Below are 26,036 nucleotides of genomic sequence, written 5' to 3'. Positions count from 1 at the left end.
CTCACACACTTCAAACAATTTGTTAGTATAAATCTTACTCAGAACAAGGAACGAGTTTTGTGGCCCTGATGGTGGAAACTGAAGACAAGTGGATCTAGATGAAGCTGTCTGGACTGTAACTTCAGGCATTTTCAACTTTGGTGAACCTTCTCTAGAGAGCTCCTCCAAGAGTTTTTACATTGATTTTAAGGGGCACTTATCCAAAATGGTGCAAATATAGCAAGAATTACATTTGGATGAAACTTTATCATTTCTGTGTAGTACTTAGGTACTTTCTAGTAGGCTTCTAAATAAGCTTGTGTAAAAGTATATCCAAGGAGTGAGAAAAGGAGGTGAACAAGCTTAATTCCTTTAAATCTCTGCCTAAAACCACTGAAGGGAGCCCCACTCCCACCTAGAGACCCACCATTCCCACTGTAGACTAGGCTGTTGTGTCCCAGCTCCGAGAATTTATCAAGCTTTGGGCAGCGGCCCATTTGTCTTACTGCCACTTGAGATCAAGTGCTTCTAAAATTGCCTTCTTTTTCCTTCAGAAATTAATTTAATTTCCTGCATTTCCACTCTTTGAAATGTGAAAACATCAGACATATGACTGCTCTGCACAGAGTAGTGAGTTGTGAAAAGACAGGTGAGAGATTTACCAAAGAAAGGGGAAAGTGCCACAGGCTCTCTGAAACTCCTGAGGCTACATTTACATCAGCAAGTAGTAAGGCCCACCAAGAGTAAATCTGTGGAGTTTGTCTCACTTCTAAAAATGCAGCATCTAAGCTACATGCATTTGGGTGATTAGTTCCACCAGATGGGACATATCAAATATGATCTTGGAGCACAGCTCCTCACTTAAGTTCGTCTGAAAAATGAGCAGATTGTGTGAACTAAACCATTGTAAGTGGCAACAACTGGGAGATATTTATTTTTTTGTGTGTTACTATTACTTTTTCCCAAAAAATGCACTCCTGACAAACTAAAACATCTAGGTACACCTTGTTGGAGTGGTTATAATAGACAGGATCTGCAAAATAGTAAAGCAGTAATCAAAGACAGAGAGGGAAATAAACAGAAGAGAGGATAAGAAAGAGGGGAGAACCTCCAAACATAATAAGCCTCATTGAAACCAGAAAACAGAAAGGCAAGAATGGAATGCAAAGTGTTCTGGCATTTCTGGCTACCCTCCTACTGACAGCTGGAATGAAAGCCTGAAAGCTACAAGTTCGAGCACAGCGAAATGAAATTTATTGAAGAGAAGATGAATGTAGTGTAAGCATATAGACTACTCTACATTAAAATGCAGAAGACAAGGTGCTGAAACAAGGACAGAAAAACTGATAATTAAATGGTGAAATGCAAGCAATAGCTAAGAGGAGCTGGGATTAAGAGAACAAGATGAAGGTTAGCTGAAGAAAGCAGAGCAAATATTTTCACTTGAATGCAGTACAAGCCCATATATCAGGATAACAGGAAATTTGAGATCCCGTGACTTTTTGATCTCACCATTTTGTTCTGGCATAGTCCTGTAGCTTTACATTTGCCTATCCCCTATGAAGTCACCTCATTGCAATATAATGCCATGCCTTATTTTCGTGATTATGCCTATAGTTGAAATATAGAGCGACTCACCAACAGTATGTCAGCTGAGTGAACACAATTCTAATAACTGTTGGCTAATTAGCAGGTTTTTGAGATAAAGACAGTTGAATAGCTTGCATCCACTGACATCTCAAATTAATAACGTTCCAGTAGCAAATAACAGAGTGGCAGAGACTGGCATTATTACTTTTTGGTACACTACAAAACAGATTAAAATGAATCTGGCTTGTTCATCTGCATGGCCCAGAACATTTCAAAAGGCTCAAGATCTCTGCCTTAGCTCTAATATATGATGCTCTAGAGAACTCTGTATAAAGCTAGAAGAACTGCTCCTAAAGCAAGATTCAAAAATTTCTAGATTACAATTTTATGAATAAAATTAATTAATCAACAATTCATTACATTCTAAAAGCTTCATTGGACCATAATAATCCTTGTTTGCAGCCCAAACAGTATTTGGTAATTGCAGAATGATGGAGCAATGTGGATATTTTTTGATTACAGTTCATTACATAAGATTACAAGGAAGAATTTGTCTTTGAATCATAATGAAAACTTAATTGACATCACTATTCTAAAATATTTCCAATGATTAAATTTCAGTCTGTGTCTTAATCAGTGTTATATTGGAAAGAGATTTTAACAAGATAATACTGTGAACATAATTTCATTGCATTATAAAACCTTTGGCTGAATCTCATAAGTAATTAAAACTCCAGCCATCTTGGAAATCTGACACAAATGCAATTCTAATTTTAATGTTATTTAAGATCATACAGTTTCAAGTCTCCCTTAGTTTTCTCTACTACCTTTAATCACATTTAAGCTTCTCCCTCCACCCCAAAAAGAGTCTAAAATTTATACTTGCAAGATGATTTCAGGAGGAATAAATGCCAGACACCAGAATCAAGCCTCAGGACATAAGTTAAACTTAAGCAACAACACGGATAATATTACAAAATGCAGTTACTTTTCTACACAGTATGTGCAATGATTCCCAAAGACTGCTCATTTGGATCTTTCGCTCTACCCAGAGGTGCTCTCAGCTGAGGCTGAGTGTGCTGAGATCTCATTCAGATACAGAGTAATCTTTACATAAGCTGGAGCCTCATCCAATAAGGCATTTCTATCGTGAGTTCACATTTCTTTCAGAGGCCTTTCCCAACGTTGTATTTAATAAAATCAGAGAAAAATCTTTTTGGAGACAACAGGATGCGTTGCACAGCTACAGTGCTGTCCATCCTTCATACAGACGCAACTGGTTGCCAGAAGTTTTAAAGTGGCAACACCACATTTTAAACTAAAATAGCTTGAGGGGAGGACACAGAGCCATCCTCTCAGAAAATGCTGTGCAGTCGAGATTCAGCCTGCCCAGTGGTAAGAAACTATTACTTCACCCTCAACCGAACTCCTTCTGACACTTACAAAGATCCCACAGCTTGAATTAAAAGTAACTCACCAGATCGTGGAACCAGTTGTCATTAAAATGTCCAAGCTGGTTTGTATCCTAGAGGCACAGTCAAGAGAAGTGCAAAATTCAGGCTCCCGTCGAACAGCTAATTGCCAAACTAGAATTCTAGGAAAAAGGTTACTTGCATTACGTTGCATGGTTCATTAAAACTTAATGCCCTGTGTCAAAACCCGCCATAATTGTTTATAAGATGATTAAAACCACACAGCTACAATATCTTGGTCCTGACTTCAAACAGTATAACTGAGGACCCACAGTCTCGGTACAGGTTTATTGGCTTATTTCTTACTACAAACTAAAAGCAACAGAAACTATAAACCAATAGAGTACATTTTGCTCATTACTCAGTTAAAATTTGCCATTTGCAAGAGTGCTCTGAAAATTCTTCTCCGAAAAAGCTGTTTTAACTGCATATGTGAAAAATGGATTAAAAAAACTTTGTGTTTGTGCCAACAAGAAAAAATCAGAAGAATAAAAAGATGCTACGGAGGAAAAGTTGCTATGATACGTGACTTTTGGATTCCATGACAGAGACAATTTATTCAACGTAACTATCCTGTGTTTGTTAAAATACCTTTATAGACTAATCAGACCAAACACAAGCCAAGCTTATAGCACTCACTACAAAATAGCACACACTTATATGGAGTCAAGGCTGGGAATACACATGGTGATACATATATATACTAACACACATGTATAAATGGATAATAATGTCTAGAACCAAGAAATACAAGTACAGGGAATAAAAATTTAAAATACATTTACAAGCAACCTATACGTACATAAACACACAGTTACATCCTAATGAATTTTCTATTAGCTGCAGAATAGCCCAGCTCCTGTCTGAATGTTTTCTGTGTCTAAGTGACACCAAGGAGTAAGGGGAAACAGATGTGTTCTCAATAAATTAGGGTAGCATATTGTTTCCCACCCCCCAAGTAACAATTCCATGATAGCCTTGAGTTCTAACTTGTCAAGAATAACAGGAGTAAAACAGTGAAAAATACACACACAATGTATAAAAAAAAGTTTATTTTTTCATTAAAAATATTTACACATAGTTTTGCTTTGTTTATGTACAGTCACAAATTTAAAACTCAAGCTTAAGCATCAAGATTTCAAGAACACAAGTCTATTGACTTCATGTTATCTGGCACACCTTTCCCTGCAACTTTCAGTAGGCATCTTACAATAAGTTGAGCTTGTAACAGCTACCCATTTCCAAAAGAAGCAGTCCCACATGCCCCATGATCTTTTCCCTTCTTGTGAACAGAAGTTGTTTTGCCCTGAACTAGGCTATTGGTTGCCTAACTGTTCAGTGACCAGGTCAGGGAGCTAAACTCATGAAAAATAGTTTAAATTAGTGGAAAAAAAAATCCCAGAGAGATCAAATAGGCATTAATTAATCTAAACATCATCCTCTGTTAAATAATACATCCTCACAAGCTTTTGATAAGGACAAGAGAAAATGGCCTCAAGTTGCACCAGGGGAGGTTTAGATTGGGTATCAGGAAAAATTTCTTCACCAAAACGATCATCAAGCACTGGAACAGGCTGCCCAAGGCAGTGGTTGACTCCCCATACCTGGAAGTATTTAAAAGATGTGTAGATGTGGCACTCAGTGACATGGTTCAGTGGCGGACTTGACAGTGTTGGGTTTATGGTTAGACTCAATGATATTAAGGGTATTTTCTGACTTAAATAATTCTATGATTCTATGAAGAAAACCTGGTTGAGATGAGCACCAGAAGATTGGCATAAAAGGGACAGAAATTTATCACTAGGGCTAAGGGAGAGAGCAAGACCACTTCTTTGCTCAGCAGCTAACCACAAGACCATCTTAAAAAATAAATAAAAAAAAAAAACAAAATAAAAAATAAAAATAGCATCTTTTACAAGAGGAGGATAGAAGAATTGGAGCAAGAGCTTCAGGAGAAGAATGGTGTGATTATTACCCAAAACAAGCAGTTAAAAGAATTGGCCACCAGATCAGTTGCAAATGTTAAACTGTATGAAGTGAACACTTCTGCAGAGCATCTTGAAGAATCTAAACCAAGTCCACAAGTGACGCATCAAACTGAGAAGAGTGATAATAAAGCAGGTAGAAGTAACCACTATTTGAAAGCTGCTTTGAAGACTGTTTCTTCTTTAACTAAAGAATTATGGGTTTATTGGGAGCAAGCCCTGGAGGAGAAGCTGAATGACTTTGGAATAAAAGCAAGTCTTCGTGGTATCCCAAATGATCGCTTTGAGGACATTTTGAGAGCTATCAAATCTGCTAGAAAATGCAAACAGAAGCAAGAATCTGACATTCAGTGAATTTGAGAGCATCTTGAACACCAAGTTAGCATTGAGGGCAAAGAGAAATCGTCATCTTGTAATAGACCCGTTTCCTGTCCTCAGCTTCCTTCAGAAGAGAAACAGAAATTCAGGCAGTTAGGAGTCTCTTCAACCACGTGTCACCTGGTCTAGTCCCTGCCCATGACAGGGAGGTTGGATTAAATGATCTCTAAGGCCTCTTCAAACCTTGGCCATTCTATGATTCTATGATCTGCCACACCACAAAAACCTGTAAAATGGTCCTCAACAGCCATTTGCCCAGCTGAGCAGAGAACAGCCGTCAATGAGAACACCTCCACACCAAAATCCATGATTTTTTTTGGAAGTGGAGTTACCAGAAGGACATCTAGCACCACATCTCTGCCGTTCAGTTCAGAGGAAGAAGTGGATGAAGATGATAGCCTACAGCCCGACCCACCACCACAACTACTGCAAAAACTGTCAAAAACATTGAGCAGCAAAGTCAGTGCTTTTCAGAAGGCTTTTGATAAAAGCGATCTGGGTGGGATGGAGGAAAGTGAAGCTGAAGAAGCTGGAACACCTGTCAAAACTTCAAAAGGAACAGTTATTCAAAGACTGACTGAACAATTTGGGAAAAGGCTTTCTAAACATGGAAGTAAGAACAAACTGTCTGGAGGTATTAATGTTGCAGAGGCATTTATTAAGAAAGAAGAAGTGAAAGAACTGATCACAGAAGCTGATGAAGATGATTTGGATATATCATCATTAGAAGATTTATGGATGCGGGATGAAGGAGGTCAGAAGGCAGCAATGGTTCAGAAAAATGAGTCAAACGGTGCATGCATGGTGCATGTCTTTTGAGGTCCCTTCCAACCCCTAACATTCTGTGATTCTGTGATTAACTGCATTACGAAAACACACACTTAGAGGTCACAGAAGAAAAGACAGTCTTCTGCTTACAAGACATCACAACAGAATTTCTCACTGCATACCATAGTTTATTTCCTATGTCTTTGACAGAATAACAAGAGACAACCTGAAAAATAATTCTGCTTGTTATTGCCAGATCTTGATTTCTCCAATCCAGTCACATGTTGCAAGGAGCGACGGCAAGACTGGGTGAAATATTGCACTCACACAAGCTTCTTTATGTGCAGACAAAGTGCGAACAATCCTAGCAGTATGATAGTTGTAGAAAAACACCTTGCCATCTGAACTTCCTGTCACCAAAAGTGTTCCATCTGGAGAAAATTCACAGCCCACTGCAAATCCTTCCACCTATGAAAATCAATAACAGTGTAAATCCTGATACCGATTAGACAAGTTCATTGTGATACACTGAAAATGAATATAGTGCCAAAAAAAAGACTGTATCTTTAAACAAATATACACTAAGGACTTCTCCAGGTGTTTAGTAAGACACAGCTGTAACACAAACTTATTTAATCAAGCTATTAAGTATTCATTAAGTCTTCTAATAACTATTTTCTTCAGAGTGCATATGACTCAAAATACACTGGCACATGGCAAAGCAAATGAAGCCAAATAATATGTATCACTGATTTATAACCATAAACTATCAGCAGACATATTAAAAAGCACAAGCACTTAGATAACAGTCTTCCTTATAGACTAAGTTCCCAGTGAAGAAGGATACCTTATGTCCTTCGTATCTTTTCTTTTTGTTGATTCGGTAAGGTCGCTGGGCAGAAAACAAAGCCATGTAGTTGCCATTCGTCTGAGCAACAAACACAGATTCTTTTGGGTGCAGAGTCAGGCTTGGGCAAGTGTAACGCTCCTGAAAATAATTGTAAATAAATTTTTATTGTATGAAACAAAAGATGACATTTGAAAGGCCATAAAAGGCAATGTATACATAAATCATCTCCATTATATCATAGTATACATTATATAAAATTACTTAACTCATTACAATCCACCAGAAGTCTTACACCAAGACAGATAATAAATCAAATCTCTATCCCAATTTCCTAGATACTGACCAAATTCTCATGTTCCTTTGAACCATGATTATACTGCAGAACAGCTGGAGAAAGGTAACTCCAACCTGATGGTACTCAATCATCCTCCTCCCCCACAGCCATACTGTGCCTCGCCTGCTCCTTTGTACAGTTTTCTAATCCTCCATCCTCTCAGTTCTGGCCACACTGACAGGAATAAAAATCACCCTACTTAAACAGACATCTTTCTCCACAACACTCTTAAGAGAGAAAAAAAAAAAAAAAAAAAGGATCAGTAAGTCAGAAGGTCCTTATGACAGTGATTTGCCAAGTAGATTGCTGATGGCTGTAAATTCATAAATATCTGCAAAAATTAACAACCTGGCTTTACACTAGTATTCCTGTTGAAGACTGAATTGAGATTACTTTCAAAACTCTGCAAGGTGACTCCATCAAAAATCAACTTCTCTCACAAGGTTTCCATCAGGTCCAAACCTCTTCTAGTTTCAACTTAACCTAAAGACATCTGAATTTTGAATTGAATTTTGATGCCATGAATGCAGATTAAGAGAGCTTTGGCTGTAGGATGTGTCTGCATGTGAAGGACACCAGGCTGATAGTGACCATGGACACTATGGGCTATGTGGCAGAGGGGGAAGAACAGACTAGTTTGGTTGTGTGGTTTGGAAGTGGTGAACTGGGAAAGAATTTCTGGGTAAGGTACTGGGCACAGAAACAAAAACAGGGTTATAGGCAGTGTGCCTGGTTAGAAGTGTGGTCTGTGGAAGAGCACTGCATACTTCTGGGGAGAAGCTGCCTCTAACAGTAAGGGATCAGGAAATGCAATGGAACCTGAAGGAGCAGGAGCAGTGCAGGAGCCCTGTGATGTTGTGCTGGGTATACTGTAGCAACTGGTTATTTTACAGCTTTTAACTGTTCATTTGTTAATGTATACAAGTAATAGTTCAATTCCTGTTGGGATCTAATGTGTTAGGAGAGCTCAGGAGTTCTCTCTCATATTGAAGGGTTCAAAGGTGAAATTCAAAAAAAGTGAAGCAGAATTTCCAAAATCATCACCACGTTTTGTTTATTCACCATGCAAAAAAGGAGGGTGGGAATTCATTTCAGAGATGCGGTAGTTGTGAGAAGGCAGGTGTGGGGGCTTTTTTTTGGTTGTTTCCTTGGTACAGAATAAGAAGAAAAAAGTTATTTGTTTTTTACTCCTTGGTACTGAAACCACCTGCTCTGTACTTTATATATTCATGGTATTTTTATATTTTTTCTATTGCCTGTCCAAGATGTGGATAGATGGAATATTGAGCAAAGAAGTAACTGTGGAAATTAAACATTAAACAATCCCATTAGATCATCAACTACATGTGCTCGTCAGTAGAGAACTGTTCATTTCAGCCAAAAAGCATCTAGATACAATCAAATCATATTATATTACATAGGATATTAGACTTGGGTTTTCAAGAAAGACCAAGGGAGTTGGAATTATCTATTAACTTCCTTAGCAATCTCCTTTGAAGCTGTCAGCCCTTCTAGGCAATTTAGTCCATTAAATATCTTGCCTGGATAGACTACTGAGAGAAATACTTCACCTGTACTGATAAAAGTAAATTCTGCCTCTGCGATTATGCTGTATTAGATATTTATATGCATATATCAGGTTGCTATTACTATGCAAATATTAAACTCAATTTGTCAATAGCCCTCATTGCAGTTGATGAAAAATGTATGAAAAAGTGTGGGAAAAGAAACGTGGCACTATAGCAACTACTGTCGTGCACCACTGGCAAGCTAGAATGACACTTGCGGTGGCCTTGACTAAATATAGCTTAGATGTCAGTGAATGAGCACCGAAATGTAAATATTTTTAACGCAAGGAGACTTATCAATCTTCAAGGTCACTCTTTCAGAATAAGCCATTTTAAAATATAAAAACAAAGCAAGCCCTCAACTTATATTAAGAGCTTTTTATACATCACACAGTAATCTTAGAAAACTAAAAGGTGGGTTTTTTACAACACTGACAAGCATGAAATACTAAATAATGACCCAAACAATATTAGTTGTTAATCTTACATGAAAAATCTGATTGGAGATTTTCGCACCACTTTGGAAGTCCCATGCAATAATGGTGCGATCAGCTGAGTCCCGGCTTACTGCATCTGTGCTTGTAAGAAATTCTCTTCCTTCAGGGAGAAAGAGTATATCCAATGTCTGTTGTACTGCAGCTTTATACACTCTTAATACCTAGTGGATATGAAAGTTTGTTAATTTTTGACAGATTAGAAGAACATTGTAATCTATGTTTTCTCTCTTTGCATTACTAATTATCTCCATATATTATTTTAGAATGTGAAAAAGTAACTCAATTTAAATGTTGAAGTGCTAGTGTATGAAATATCTTGTTAATGTATGTAAAGAGGTCACACACAGGAAAATAAAATGAAATAAAAGAAAACATCAGTTTGTAAAATTTACTATATTTATATATACATAAAATTCTGTTATAAATTCCCCAGGAATTAGAGTTAGATCCAGAAGGAGTTTCAGACAACACAGTGTTGTGGAGCTGGGTGTACACAAACTCCCTTCGATTTTATGACCTCTTCTAGACTCCCCTGAAGAGGCAAAGGAATATTTGGCAGCAGGCTGGCCAGCCCGGTGAGGTGGGCTTTAAACTGAAGGATTCAGGGGGCAGAGTCCAAAGTGGCAACAAGACATCATTGCCACCAAATGGACAATGAGTCAAGGCCAACCAGAGTAGTTACAAATGCTCCTCAGCTGCCTCCTAAGGTGAACAAACCAGAAGACAAACCACCTCACATGTTATGTCTACCAATACATGCAGCCTGGGGAACAACCAGGAGGAACTGGACCCCAGTCAGAAAGTTATCATACCATAACTGAAACATGGTGAGACAATTCGCCTGTCTGGAGGATTGCAACAGATGGCTGCAGGTTGTTTCATAAAAACAGGCAGGTCAGAAGAGGAAAGGGAATCACACTCTATGTTAAGGAGAGCCTTGAACATACAGAAGCCAACTGCAGTGATTGCAGAAGCCCTGTCAAATGCCTCTCCGTTAATAACAGAGGGATCATCTCCAAGGGGTATATTACAGTAGGCATCTGCTATCAACTTCTAAACCAAGACGATAAGGCCAGTGAAGCAATATTTGGGTCATTTAAGTAAGCTTTGGGTCAACAGAACCAGGTTCTTATGGGTGACAACTACCCAGACATTTGCTGGAAGAACAATACAGCAGCTCACACTTCATCTGGAATCCTCATATAAACACTAGATGAGTCAACCAGGAGTGAGGCACTACTGGACTTGCTATTCATAAACCAAGAAAACCAGCTTTGTATTATCTCAGTGATAGTCTCGGCTGCAGTGATCATAGCGTTGTGCAGTTTAGGACTCCACTGAGCACGCTGAAGGTTAGCAATAAGACAAAAGGTTTAGATTTTAGAAATGCAAACTTCAGCTCGTTTAGTGCTCAATTGCCAGGGAATCTGTGTGAAGCTCCCATGGAGGATAAAGGAGCTAGCAAGCACTGAGGTTTTTCAAGAATGCTCTCCTGGAGTACAGAAACAGTTCATCCCCTTTAGAGCTGAAGGAAGTAGGCAGAATGAGGGATCCCCTTGACTTCACTGCAAGCCTCTGAGTCTGCTCCAAACCAAAAATAAAGCGTACCAGAGATGGGAAAATAGATGAATGCACTTTGAGAACTACATGGGCATTGGCAGTATGTGCAGAGATGCAGTTGATGCTCAGCTCAAATTGAAACTGGCCAGAGATGTCAAAAACTACAAAGAAAGGGCTTTTCAGGTACATAAACAAGCAAAACCAGAAGGAAAATACTGGCCCACTGTTAAAAAGGAGAGGTGAATTAGTCATCAACAACGCTGAAAAGGCAGAGGTTCTCAACACCTTCTTCACCTCTGTCTTTACCAAGCAGAGTTTGCTGTTTTAAAGTGCTGCCAGAAAGGGAGGGACAGAGGTGACACAAGCACTGCCATCAAACAGTTCAGTTCTTTAGGGACTCTGTCAGGATCCTGCTTTGGTCTACAGGGATTCAAATCTGACACCTCCCACCTCATGCGCCTACTGACTGTCCTGGCAAGAGGCAGTACCTGCTGCTTCTGCTGAAGCAGAAGCTTCTTCTGTCACTGCTGAAAATGCAGTGCAGCAGGAAAAGAGTCATCACCGCTTCAAAGCACATTTGGGCTCAAGAGTAGAAAATGTGTCTCATCCAGTAGTTCCCATCACGTAATTAATGTATGTGAAAAATTTCTGAAGAAGTTTGTAATGTAAAGGAAATACCAAAGTTCCCAATTTTCTTCACAAATAAAAAACAGCGAAGTTACCAAATCTAGATCCTCTTTCAAGACTTTTGTATAAGTGGGAGAAATGAGTCCTCAGCCACAGGATTCTGAATATTTTAATAGCCTGTGAGTTGGATCTTAAGATGCAAGAAAGATTTTGAGCTATTATAAGAAATACATGAACAATTTGAATTTCCTTTCTTTCTACCTTTCTTCATGAAATTCTGCATCTATGTTGTCTACTTTGAATTTTGCAAATCAATACTTTTTCTTTCCTTTTCCCTGATTTGCCTCCAGTGAAGAGGAACTTCAAGGCAAGTGGCTAGATCAAAGCAATACATCTCTCTGAATAAGGTGATCCTTAAAAATAGGACACTGGAAGTCTCCCAGTTATTAATATCTAAATCTCTCTTGCCAGGATAGCTAAAACATAGCTGCCTGCCTTTTCAACAGGGTGTTCAGACGTTAGTCCTTGTTCTGACTTCACTAGAAAAACCAATAGAGCAGAAAGAGGCTTGAAGTATTTTACTGAAATGGTTCCCAACTTTGTGAGGCATTTCAGTGCCTACCTTACACCCCTATCATAGCACGACTACTGTCTTCAGGGCCCAGACCTTTTACAGATACAATGAAGCATATACATATTAAAAAAAAAAAAAAAAATCTTCAGACATCACAGTGAAATATCCTGGATTATACCTCTGGTTTGTACTTTAACCAATAAAATAAAAATTATTTCAAATTTCAAACACAACATAAGAACCTCCTGATTTCTTGCCTCGAGCTCAAAAATCTATGACTATTCGGAAATGTTCAGAACTGGCTGATCCTGCTTTAGGGTAGTGATATACTGGGTGATCTCCTGAGGTCCCTTCCAGCTCTGCTTCCTGTGATCTCAGCATTTAGAAGGATGGCAGCAGCAGCAGCTGCTTCAAGTGCTTTCCATAGGCTCTGCAAAAATTTACAGTTTAGAAACATAAAGTTTGCATTCGGTGAAGAACCTCAGTCACGCAAACACCCTACACACCCTGTAATAACACCAGCAAGATGTAAACCTGCACACTCAAAAATACTGGCACACTTTTCAGCAATGTGCCTGCATTTTTAAGATAGTGAATATACAACTGTGTTACTTGCTCTCATCAGATTTTTAAGCCTAGGAATCTGCATAATATACAAAGCAATTAAACTGTGTAAAGCCAAAAGTGATGTTTGCATATTTATAGCCTCCACTTTCTCTATGGAGAAATCACCATGCACAGCTATTTCTTTACAGAGTTATAAAAGGAAGTCATAGTTCATTAGTAAAGTTGAAAATTAAGCTATTTTGTAGGAGCAAAAATAAAAAACCAAACAGCCCATACAAAAAAAAAAACACAACAACCCAACCACAAACTATAATAGCTCCCTGGAATAAGAAATGTGAAACCACACAGAAACCCGACAGCTGTAGGAACTGCAGGAGAACTGAAAAACAGTTAAGTTGATAAGAGGGGACAGAAAAGGCTCTACTGTCCCAACAGACTGATGGAGGCAGCTAGTTATCAGCAGGTGCCTTCAGAAAAGTAACAAGTCCCAAACTGAGAATCAGCAAGATTAGAGCCCAGAGCAGCACAAATATGTAGAAACAGGGGCAGGGAGGCAGAAACAAGGACCAGTTGGTGCTGTTTGATGAAGAAGAATGATATAGAGCAATAAATTATTATAAAGGCTCAAGCAGTGATTCTTTAATATTTTCTTATTTTAAAGATGAAAAACTCAGACATACTGTTTGGGTCTTTATCCTCTAAAAAAAAAAATTGTGGTGTTTGTAGGTATGTATCCATACATATGCTGCGTCCAGCACTGTTAAGGGGTTAGGGTTTAGGTCTGGGACTTTTTAAACAAGTTTTTGGAGCAATAGACATCTCTCAGCAAGGAAAAAGAAAAGATTGTGAAGTTGGTAATGTTCATGTACTCTTAATTTTTGCTGAAGGCCTATTGGGCTCTTATTTAAACATTTTCACTGTTAATCATTGAATGTATTTGTTTGTCTGTTATTTAATTTATTTACTATTTAATAACATTAACAATATCTAACCAAATTACCTGTGTATCTTCACTCCACAAAAGGAAACTGTCTTTATAAAATTAATATAAAAGACCATATTTTTCTATATGCTTGATACATACCTCCAAAATACTATGCTGTTTAATCTTCAACCCACATAGTAGGAACTGACTCTGAGAACTTTGAGTAACAGCTGGAAACTTGATATACACAGTATTTAATTCCCCCATAAAGATAGCTTTCAAAAATACCTAATTGCAACACCCCTGCTCAGAAAAGTACTCATCATTAAATCTGCTTTGTTCTACCTTATACAACTAATTCATGACATACCTGAGGAACTTGCATAGGGAAAACATCCCGCTGGCTTTAGTTTGTTAATAACAGCTTTTGCCTTTTTTCTATTTGCAGATTTATCACTCATAAGCACTGGAAAACCAGAGTCCACTTCTTCAACTTAAGCACTTTCTGGACAGAAAAGAAATTTTCAAAGGAGAGCCTAATAGTTTCTGTTGTCAACACAAGCCAACATAATAATAAAGGTTCTTCACTAAGGCAAGAATTCATGGCTGCAGGCATTCAACAAGAAAGGTAATTTAAGCAAATTAAATCAGTTTCAAGCAGACTCTTACAGTTCTGGTGATTTGAAAAGCATGCTGTGATGCTGAATTCAAGGTATATATTTCAGATGGGTGGTCTATAATACTTCTCTGCACAATACACATGCACTGCCTGGTATTTTGTTTGTCAAGAATGCTCAAAGCCTCCACACAAGCAATTCAGAAACTGTTGCTCACTCCAGCTCCGTGCTGGTCACCTGCAACCTATGTGTGCTGCACTTTCCTAAAAACCCCTCAAGCTTTACACAAGTGATGAGAAACAAACGTGTCTTTACAGTCATTGCCCTGAGCATCAGGAGATAAGGTCTCAAAACAAATCTCATAGGCCTAAAAGCAATCTGGATGATCATGGGGTAAACTCCATAATCAGTCAGTGCCATGGCTTTCAACCTGGCAAAATGGCCACATTTTTTCTCCCACTTCTTATCCTGCCTTTTTTAATTGTTTTGGCATGAAACTGCCTCTTCCTGCTGGCCTGCTGGGTAATTAATGCAATGGGGGAGTGATTTAAGTTTCCTGTGTCAAATATCAGTACAACACTACTCATAATAAAAAACTGTATTTAAACGTAAAAGAAAGCTTATTTTGCACAAAATAGAAGTTTTTTTATCTACTGTAGTGAAAGCCATTTGTGTTGATCTATTCTAGAGTGAGGTGTTGAGGCAGATGACTTCTATTTGCTTTTTAGCTACATGTTCACGACAAAACCACAACATGACAAATCCAATTTGTCTCTGATCTCCATCTGAAAACTATAATGACAATTTTAATCAAAACACATGACAATATCATAGACAAGAACATCAAGCATGCTACAGTCTTATGTTCTTTTAAAGTCTTTTCACAATTGCTGTATTCCTCTAAGTACTTTTTTCTGTTTGTAACTGCTCTGTTTTCATACACAGCTCAAGATTATCAAGTGGTCTTGAGAATAATTAAAAGGAAAGAGAGACTGATTAAAGTAAAGAAGTGAAGAAGGCTTAACCTGCTGTTGATCTATCAGATTTGAGGTATGATCGCTGTACAACTTTAAAAAGTCACTTTCAGATTGCTTGAGAAAAAAAAGAAAAACAAAACAAAACCCCCCAAGAATCTTATGATGGAAAATACAACAATTTGTTAAAAAAAAATAAAATATTCCCATTAGATTTTTTACTTAAAAATATCTCCCCATCTCAAATAGGATGAGAAGTGAAATCTGTATATAGGAGACAGACAAGGAAAATCTTTTTCAAGAGGAGTGATAATCAAGGACTCTTCAGTATAGAAATGAGATGAATTAGAAATAAAGTCTGAGCAGCATGGAGAAGGAAAATGGCTTCTTCACTGTAAGATTTTAGGCTCCAAACTAGCAGAAGGCACCTTCACAACGAGATGCTTCTTCACACAATACCTACTTAAGTTGAACTCTCGCTACAAATTGTTGCAGATGTTAAAAAAATCAAAATCAAAATCAAGAACAACCAATTCCCCAGTGTGAAAACTCAGAGATAGCCATGACAGACGAAGGCACTATCTGTGGTACAGGAAGTCCCCAAACTGTAAGCTGGAAAGTCCTGGATAACCACTGCTGGGAACTGCAATGAAGAAGTTTGCTGTGCTTTCATACTCTTTAAAATACTCTTTCATACTTTTTAAAAGCATACCAGTCACTGCTGGGGGTTGGAAATTTGTCTGGAAATGGACTGAAACCAGGACAGCTATTCCCCAACAGCTTCTCAATCGAATACTGGCGCTCCAGAGGGAGGCCTGTTTTGTTCCCGGCCCATTTCAGCCTCTCCGGGAGAGCTTGTGCACGCAGACAGGTCTACGATTCTCATCTGCGGTACCTCTGAATAAGCTTTCCAAATCAACACAGCAGGACTGCTCATGTGTGTGATATAGCCACATAAAATGTGCCTTCGCACTCCAAAAGGACCCCTGAATGATTAAGATTTAAAAACAAAAGTTGTTACGCAAGTACAAATGTACCCCCTGCCATGTTTCTTTGAACCTTTTGCCCACAGATTCAGTAAGGATCTCTCTGACTATGAGAAGAATGACTTCAGAAAACTAAAGTGCTGAATAAATCATCTTATTTTAATTACATTGTTCTTCCTAATACCACCAGTACATGACAGTGTATTGGCTGTTTCTATAGAAATCAGAAGTGCAAGTAGCTCCACCAATTTCTACAGCCTTTTTTTCATATTTTTATGCTATCCAGAGACAAATTCATTAGGTCTCGTAAAGACATGCTACTTAAAATCACTGCATCTCATCTAAAAGAAATTGCAATAGAATGTTTCCAAGGAAACAAATGCACTGCACTTGCACTCTAAATTAATAATTTTAACTGTGCTTTAATGACTTAGGCCTATTTCTTTACAAGCTCAAATATGGAGAAGTAGCTCAGCAACACAAAGAGCATCTCTTTCATTTTTTTCTTTTTAAACATAAAGGTATAGATGACAGTTGCAAATTTGTAGCTAAAGAATGTTCAATCCAGAGTAATAAATCAAGATGAGAAAAAAACCCAACCCTGTTATTACTCTACGTTGCCCTCTGTTAATAACAAAAAAATCTGCAGCGCATTTCTAGGCTAATTTTAAAAGCTCAAAATAACTGCTTTCACTATTTTGCTAGTTAATAATCTGTTCTACAGCTTCTCAGACCTCAATTTCAGAAATGGGAATTTTGTGTAAATCTTCAAATCTAAGTTTTCTTTAATTTTGCCTTTCACTCCAACGGTTTGACTTTGCATTCATCTTTTTTGAAACCTTCATTATGTCCTGAAAAATTTTGCTTAATCCCAAAAAGCTCAACCTTTGTTTTCATTTGTACTCTTCCCATTTCTAATACATCATTGCCATTTTTCCTGCATTATATTCTATTCTATTATTTAATTGACTGTGCTAGCATACTTTCTGTAACACACATTTTTCAAAAGTAAAATAATAAATGTTGTCTCCATTTGGATCCATGCCTGAAGCATTTTATTAAATTCCCCCCAGTCAGTTTCATTTCAGGAGATCTCCCCTTTAGCTACTTTTCTAATTTTACAACACCTAGGTTAATCCCTGCGTTCTCCAGCTTCTCTAGTTTTCCTATCAAAGTCTAAGAGACACCAAGTAAGCTTCACACAAACAACCTTCATTTAACTCCTATAATTATTTGTCTTCCTATAATTTCTGTTACTCCTATACCTACTCTTTCCTTCAAAGCCTCTTCTGTGGCTGTATCAGGTCATACCACCACGTCTCCACTGCCTCATGCCCTTCCCCTTTTTCCCTCTTTATTTAACATAAGCGGTGGATTTGCATTTATGGAGGCTACGAGCTTCAAATATTGCTTAAAGATCAGAGGCAGAGCCCTTCCACTTATTCCCTCTCCAGGTTAGTGCACGGTGCTTCATCAGGACTTGCTGTTCTGACGGCTATGGCAGATTGCTCTTGCCATACCTCCAGCAAGCCTCGGTGGTTTATGAATGTCCTGGCTTGAGCTAACCAATTCAGTTCAGTGGTTTCCCAGAGATTACACTTCTGAAGTTAAGAGCATATTTTGCGGACAATCACAGAACAGAACAAAGAGACAGATGAGATCAAAAAGAATCCATCCAACAGCTGAATAAATTATTCCTCTATTTTTAACAGAGCCTCCAAAAAATGTCAGTGACGTTTCATCAATCAAAGCAGAATGTAAATAGAAGGTAAAATATGTAGAACTCAAAAATAATTTTATGGATACATTTAGAAAATTTAAATTATTCAGAAGCAAGTTCTTGAGTGCTGTATGTCCTTTCAGTAGAGCTTAGAGCATCTCTGCTTTACACTGTGCAAACCTTGCTGGTACGTGGAAATAAATATTTTCAATTAGGTTTGTCAATTTACTCATGATATAAGGAACTTTAGTTCTCTTAAAAGTATTATCAGTATAAGACAGTTACAGCTGTAAACTTGTTCTGATATTACAACTGTGTAAGTTTAGAAACCGAAATTTAAAGAAAAAAACAACCAACACAAAAACTGTAGTCATATAATCTTTTGTGAACACAGTAAAATGCTTATTTCTGAGCTAAAGATACAAGCCTTAATCTTTTGTTCTTTTTGGTATTTCAAGGAATATTAAAATTTTAGGTAGAATAAATGGTTGGAATATAAAATGTCTCCTGTCTGAAAAACTAATGCCGATCAGCCAAAATGAAGAGTGACTGTATAGTTCAACTGGATTCTGCTGAGCATCTTAAATTCTTCCACAGCTCAGAGAAAGGAAGTACTTCTAAAATACATAACTACTTTAAGGTCCCAGTCTTTTGGTACAATTCTTTTTGCAAGGCATTTTACAGGGTTTTTCTAGGTTCAGCTCTGATGTCCAAAGATCCCATGGGGGCTGTTCAATATAATGCTTAGTTGACACTCTAGAGATTTATTTATTTTTCTTTAAACATAGCAGCTCACTTCCAAGTTTTCCAGTCTTCTCAAAAAGTCTATAAACATTCTCCAAATGTTTCATAAACTTAATCAATCTGTTACACAACAATATAAGATCTCCATAATAAGCTCTTCACCAGAGACTAAACTGAGTTTAACACAAACACAAAGAAATAGCACTGTAATAAATCTCTACATGTTATTGAACTGCCGCTTTTATTCTTTTTTTTATAGGCTTTGATTACTTGTCTCTGTAATTTTGAGATGCCTGTATACTTTAGATTTCACTGAGCAGTTAACAAGCTGTTCCATCCATTCATTTCTCTGAAGTATATTGCTGAGCTTTATCCTCAAGATTTTAACTCCATTATTGTTCTTTCACTCTTTATCTTGCTCAATAGCCAATGCTACATTAGAAATCGTTTTGCCTATCTGCTCAACAGAACAGAGATTGCAATAAATGTCTTCCAACATTCCTCTTTTTTTTTGATATCTGCCTTTCTGATTAATAGCCCACTGTACATTTCTCAATGTTTTAGTAGCTGAAAGGCTGCCTCAAACTTATCTTCATACATTTTCATCGGGACTTAGAATTCCAATTTTTATACCACAATCAATATGTGAATAAATATTAGTCATTCATGCTCATAAATCTGTGCTCCAGTTAAAAATTAGTTGCCCATCAAAATCAAAGTGAGACATACTAATTTGTAAAAATACCTCTGTCAGCTGTTCCATGTCATTTTGCATGAGCAGAAAGCACCAATGTGACACAATGGCATGACGCAGCCCATTTCAAACACTGCGTGTATGTCTAATTGGACAATATTTTTGTAATTGTTCATTGTCTCTGTGATGTCTAATGCTTTGCTCTGAATTTCCACCAGAAAAATCTCTTATTTCCTGATACACAATTATCATTTTGCCTCACATAGTTAAATTTAAGATGTGCAAGCAGACAGCCTGTCAAAACACAGGAGTACACTCTAAATAATGACCTCTGAAATTGAATTACCAGTGAATGCTGAAATTGAGCTTTCAGTGTGCAGTGAGTAACAAGATTCAAGCCCTTGATTTAGGGTACTCACTCTACTGACAAAATATGCTGCAAAGCCTGAAAAGGCTATCAGGAGTATGATGATGGGAACAAAAAGAATCATTAGTTCAGCCACACATCGTTCCAAGTTGACTGACAGGTTAGCACACTTGAAAGAACAGGCAAAACAAGAAAAATCTTGTAATGAATTAGGATGAAAGCACTTGAAAGATATTAAGGTTGTTTGCATCAAAACTGAAACGAAGCGGCAAGAGGCCTCACACTTCTATTTTGGTTAAGAGCAAATGGCACTTACAACCGGATCAATTTAAAAATACCGGCCAGAACACTTTATCCAATCTGAAATAGGGCCAGAACTACATAAAAAGTGGATACTTTGTCTGTTCCATCTTATCTTAGGAATAAAGATGACAATAGAAGCTGGAAGCTGGAATAACTGAAGAATTCATTGAAATTCCTCAAACTAGGGAGAAGCAGACATGAGACACTGATAACATGGATGTTTCATGCCTAACCAGCACACTGTTCTGTGGCTGAGAGTTTGAAATGTAACTACAGTATTTTAGGTGTGATATTCACAATTTTGCGAGAAGCTGTAAGCTTTTCCCCTTTTTCTCCACTCAGCTATGGTCTTCCACAATCACTCAGTACAGAAAGTTCTTCAAGTTTTAAAACCAATACATATGTAGGTGTCTAACAGTCTACACTCATCACTGAGCTACAGCTACATCATATTGGAAAAAAAATAAAAATCAAAGAGTTAAGAGATGCATGTGTTGCCTGATCTAGTCCAGAGGTGGCGTCCCCGGCGGCAGGGAGGCTGGATTAAAATGAGCTCTAAGGTCCCTTCCAGCTTAGGCAATTCTATGATTCTATGTTCCCTCTCCTTAGGCCATTCTATGATTCTATGTTCTCTCTCCCTTTTGGAAAAGTTTCAGAGTAAGAGAGTAAACTCTATTGCTTCTTTAGACAATCACAGCACATACAACATTATAGTTTTCAAACGCGCAAACATATAAAACCAAAAAAAATAGGATTGATATCTCTTACCAGGTTAAACCCAAGCCTTCCACTTTTTAAGGTGATTAGACACTGCTTGTTATTAAGATCAATATTCTTCATACGCTACTTAAATAGCTAGTTTTCCAACTGGTAATGTTCTACCTTAATATAATTGTTTCTCAGTGACAAAAGCAGGCAACATCTAAAAACTTCCAGAGAGCCCAATACAGGATCTGTACAAATGAAACACACTGGCTGTTTCTATTTTACCAAGCCTAAATCCCTTCCTATTTTACCTGTCAGAATACACATTCATTCACTTACTTATTCTATCAGAAAGTAATTTATTTTCTTATAATACAGTAGAATGTTTCCCTTATCTTTTCACTAGCACCAGCATCTGGAAATAGAGTTACACACAATCTTTCTAAGGACTGGAGTGTCCTGCAGGTACAGACAGGACCCCTGTGTGCACTCCTCACTGATCAACAGCTCTTTACTTAAGGTTCAAAGGCTGGAAATTCAGCATTGTGAAAATGAGTGTATCCTTAGTCATTGAGATAAAAATGCGTTATTCCACTAGTCTCATTTTTGCTGCATTTATCAGCCCAGCACTGCCTTTTGAGAAATCACGTCGTAAGATGGGATCAAAGGATGTCACAGCGTATAGTGTTGTGCTGTGTTGCACGCAACAGCAATACTCTCAGACAAAAAGACAAAAATCATAAGGTGGCAATCACAAGTACTCTCTACCTGGGCAACAGTATTACAAGTAAACAGGCCCCACAGAAAGACAAAAACCCAATGTACCCATTGGAAAAAGCAAGGAGGCAAAAACCAAGAGTTGGACAGTAAAGCATAAAGATACAATAAAATATTGTTTGAATCTCATAAGGATAATATAGTCCCTAATTAGTAGAAAACACAAGGACTGTTTTAGACTGAATGTATAGTCAAATTAATAAAAAATGTTAAGTATTCATGTTCCTCTTCTACATAGAAATGTTTTTTACAGTATCTGTTTGTCCTCTGGAAATGAATCACAGATGTTGTCACATAAAGTGTTCTCTACTGGCTCTGCATGCAGACACACACAGTTCATATGTCACCCCAGAAACCTACACAAAGGTGATACCAAACACAAATACTGTTTCTTATAACCATGCCATGGTAAAGTACTGAAAACTGCAGTTTTCCTCTGCAATTTTTCCAGGTGTAGTTATTCAAAAGCTACTATATCAAAACATCACCTCAAGCCAGGCTACCAGAATTACAGAAGATATGAATGGGCGAGCTATTAATCTGCAGTTTATCAGTATGGATTTGCTCCTTTTGCCTTCTTCCAATGCCTTTATCAAAGGCCAGTACCTCACAAATTATGCATTGCCCCTTACATTATCATCTTCTACCCCAATCTCCATCTCAACATGTCTGGTCTCGGATACAATAATCCCTAATCTAAACTATGTTCTACGTCTCTGCTTGCCCTCTCCCTGTTTCAGCAACATCGTTCTTTGATGAAGGACACACATTTCCTCTCTGCTGATGCTTGTCAGGACCAGTTTCACCAAGATTTTTGAAGACAGTCAAACCACCTCTTAGTCAGTCTTGTACCATTTCTGTGCGTATATTTTTGAGGAGGCATCTTCTGTGGAACAGCAACGTGGTTGGCAATATTGGCAATCATAGCCTTGTCACCACAACCTTGGGTATGAGATTTACTGAAAAAGTCTTATTGTGGCATAACATTTCAACTGTAAATATCTCCTGTGAATCTTCTCTTTCTTTGAAAATGAGGTGTTTTCTCCATTACCAGTGTCACCATTTTCCATCTACAGAGACTGGGCATCTAGACACATGTAAGCAAGAGGTATTGCCATTTTTGGCATGAACATGCTCATCAATCCCAGTTGCTTTCAAATCTAGAGAAAAAGTATTCTCTATGATAGTCACTCAAAGATATACACGTGTGAAATCCATTGTAAAGAAACTATAGGGGTGTGAAAGAATGTCTCTGGCTTTGCACACAGCTAGACTATAATTTCGCTCTGTGTTTAACTATAATATCATTTACTGGAAAGCTTATTGCATCAAGTCAGAAAGCCTCAGAAAGAATGTTTTGTCATCTACATCTGCTATCTTCTCCTTGACTAGGATCAAATATCTCAAACTGGACACTATGATCAACAATCTTTTTAGGACCTGAGGTACTCTCTAAAGGAAGTTCAGTTTACTGTGTCATACAATGGCTTCTCTTTGTTAAAAAGAACAGCTAAATATTCAATTACAGAATGCATCTCCTCCCTACAATTAAGGTCTACTGTTATGAAAATATCAAGAACAAACAATTGTACTTCCTGCTTCACTTCTGTGCTATGAAATCACTGACTCTGCTGTTAAGGAGAGAAGACTTCTATTAGTCTTTCTTCTCTAGTCTCGTACCAGAAAAAAATAACTATTCTGTTCTACAGAAAATTTACAGGGTGACCTCTGATCATCTGGAATAAACACCCTTTGAACTGGTACTGTTTCTCATTTGTGTGATACATATTTTCATGTTCTGTAAGTTGCCTGCGCTAAAGACAGTGCATCAAAATCGCTTATTGACAAAACCAGAACACTGTATACCAGTGCAAGGCAGAGGGGAGGAAGATCTCATGATTTTTTTTAAAGTTACATATATATTCTTTATCATAAGTATTTACAATTTTTACGATCTAAAACTACAATCAAATTCCTTCGTAGAACAGTGCTTTGAGTATCTTTTCATATGCTTATCAAGGAAAACTAGCCATTGTACAAACACGATGGATGGAATAAACCTCATCACATCTTTTACAAAGGTTTTCACGCTGACCTTGTAACTCACAATGAATTTATTTTCAGAGTAGCCTCAGAAGTGGCAGTCTCACTATGAGCTTACTCATGGTTTTCTTTTAACAAGTTATCCACATGAGGGAAGTCTATGGTATAGATCCTACACAAATTTCTTTCTCAAACATCAGTGAAAAATCCAAAGGAACAATTATAGCACAGAGACTACATTGTTAACTGCACAAGAATACAGTGTTTCCTCAATAGAGCAAGTCCCATAACTGTTTCAGAACTCTCCTGTTAGGAGCCTTCATACCTGAAATGCATCTGCTACATTTCTCTCCTATTATTCTTAGTACAAAGATAGAGATAAAGTTTGGATAAGCAATCTTTTTCATATCCCTTCTGTCACCCCTAGGAGCAAACAGATGGCTCACAACGATGAGTAGGACCTACCCACACAGAAAATCAAAGGAAAACAAAGAACTACTCACTTTACAATCACTGCTACTCTGAGCTGTTTTGTGCGTGAGAATGTTGGCTTGTCTTAGGCTTCCACTTAGGCAGAGTACAGCTCTGGTCTTACCTGAGCTCTGAATGGCAATTGGGAGCATGTCATTCTTCATGGATCACAATAAACTGAAGGCAGATGCTACATGTGCCTCTCTGCAGCCCTTCACGAGCATGAAAATTACTGCAAGCTCCTACACAAAAGATACAGGCACACACATCCTGATCCACACATGACAGCTTGAGGAGCAAGTTAGCTACACTGCTTCTTAGTACACGAGTTCTTTTCACAATGCTGAAGTGAGCTATTGGCTTTATTTAATTCAACTATACATCACTCATATTTACATATTTGGTGTACAATGTTCCTCTTCGTGCTTCAGAAACATTACAGAGGTTCATATCAACAAACGGTGGCTCAGCACATTAATTTAAGAAACTTTCTAAAAGAGAAATAGAAAAAAGATTTCAATTACCTTTGAAGTCCTTATATCCCAGGTTTTAACTTCCGGGCTGAACCCTCCACAAATGAAAATATTTGACTCTGTAGGGTGGAACTTCAGTGCACTGATCCTAAATTCATTTTTACTGCTAAATATCTGCTTCCCTAAAATAAAGTGAGAAGTAGAGATTAAAATTTTATCAGAAAACGAAATACGTTATTCATTTCAACCTAGCTTCAAAATTATCAAGGTTGTCAAAGATGAATATGTTTCTATTAATACATTTCAAGTATCTGGGGCTACTGCGATTTACTGAAAATCCAAGACTGAACTCGCTAATTCCTACCCATATGAAATTGCTCCTGCTTACGGGCCTCAGCACTACTGACTGCTTCCTACTAGATGGAGAGAACAAGTGGTTTCCCACACTAAGGAGTGGAGCCTCACCAAGGCTTCAGTTCAGTCGACATGCAGAGTAAATCTACAAATCTAATGGTTAAACGTTTCTCTACAAAGAAGTCATACTCCTTTCAGTGGGATAAAAATAGAATGAAATATTGTCTGTACAGAAACACCATGTCCCAAACATCTCTTGAGCTGTTTACTTATCTTTCTGTGAAGGCAGGAGTTAAACTTGGTTTTGAAAGTATGAAATAATTTGCATACCATCATATGAAGGCAAAAGCTGTTCCCATGGATACACTATTCCCAACACTTAATCGTGTACACTAATCTCCACAGGATCTTATGGTCGGTATCAATTGGATTGTCGACACTTTTGAAGGCAACAGAATTTAGCTAGGTTAATTTATAGAACTTTTTCACAGTCCACTGCTTCCTTTCATCTTAACAAATTCATGATCTTAATGTTGCTGAAATAGTTTTTTGTAACAGCAGCATGGACCAAAATCCAGTTGCTCAGTTTCACAATTTCAATTCTTATATGTGATATTCTACATAACATACATAAAGATATACATTAAATAAAGTTACTGCTTTAAGCCACAGTGAAGAAGGCACCGCAGAAGTTAAAAAAAAAAAAACAACAAAAAAACCCCCCACAAAACACTATGGCAAAAGCTTCTTAAAATATTCATTAATCTCTATTTTCAGCAAGTGAGAGATATCTTAAGACAGGCTTTCTTAAACAACTGAAAATACTTTGACTTAAAAACATTAGTGATTTATGTAAATACTGTTGGGTGAACAATACTGAAAAGTCATTCGTACAGATTTTTTTTTTCACTTATTTCATGATTTGATTTCATTATTTGATTTCATCAGCAGCTCCATTTTCCCCATCTGCTGAAATCAACTTACACAGTCAAGAAGTTAAGACTTTTTAAATTATTTATTTATTCTATTTAAAGAAGAGAAGATATGCTTTCCTTCATCATATGTGCTCTTCAAGCTAGCAGGGCAAGGGAAAATAGATTGCAGAGAACATAAAGGAGGAGTGAGTGCTGTTCT

General features: G+C 37.6%; 2 protein-coding genes across 2 annotated transcripts in view; one reads left to right on the top strand and one right to left on the bottom strand.

Annotated features, from left to right (window-relative positions):
• Positions 1–4,942: 4,942 nt before the first annotated feature.
• On the top strand, positions 4,943–6,223 carry LOC104274275 (zinc finger protein DZIP1-like; the record flags this gene model as incomplete). Its single annotated transcript, XM_009869867.1, is given in 2 exon segments — positions 4,943–5,511; positions 5,611–6,223. Coding segments are annotated over 2 exon segments (1,182 nt in total), but the record flags the coding sequence as incomplete, so codon positions are not given.
• A 195-nt stretch (positions 6,224–6,418) lies between these two features.
• WDR25 (WD repeat domain 25) overlaps positions 6,419–26,036 on the bottom strand; it is a 30,207-nt gene continuing 10,589 nt past the window's right edge. Inside the window, exons 3-6 of the mRNA XM_009869866.1 lie at positions 24,600–24,730; positions 9,412–9,582; positions 7,020–7,160; positions 6,419–6,640 (exon numbers count right to left, since the gene is read on the bottom strand). Of these exons, the coding sequence (XP_009868168.1) occupies positions 6,419–6,640; positions 7,020–7,160; positions 9,412–9,582; positions 24,600–24,730 (665 nt within the window). The remainder of the gene's footprint in view (positions 6,641–7,019; positions 7,161–9,411; positions 9,583–24,599; positions 24,731–26,036) is intronic.

The sequence above is a fragment of the Apaloderma vittatum genome, unplaced genomic scaffold (assembly GCF_000703405.1).
Source record: "Apaloderma vittatum isolate BGI_N311 unplaced genomic scaffold, ASM70340v1 scaffold415, whole genome shotgun sequence".
Classification (NCBI taxonomy): Eukaryota; Metazoa; Chordata; class Aves; order Trogoniformes; family Trogonidae; genus Apaloderma; species Apaloderma vittatum.
This window is presented reverse-complemented; position numbering and strand designations above follow the sequence as displayed.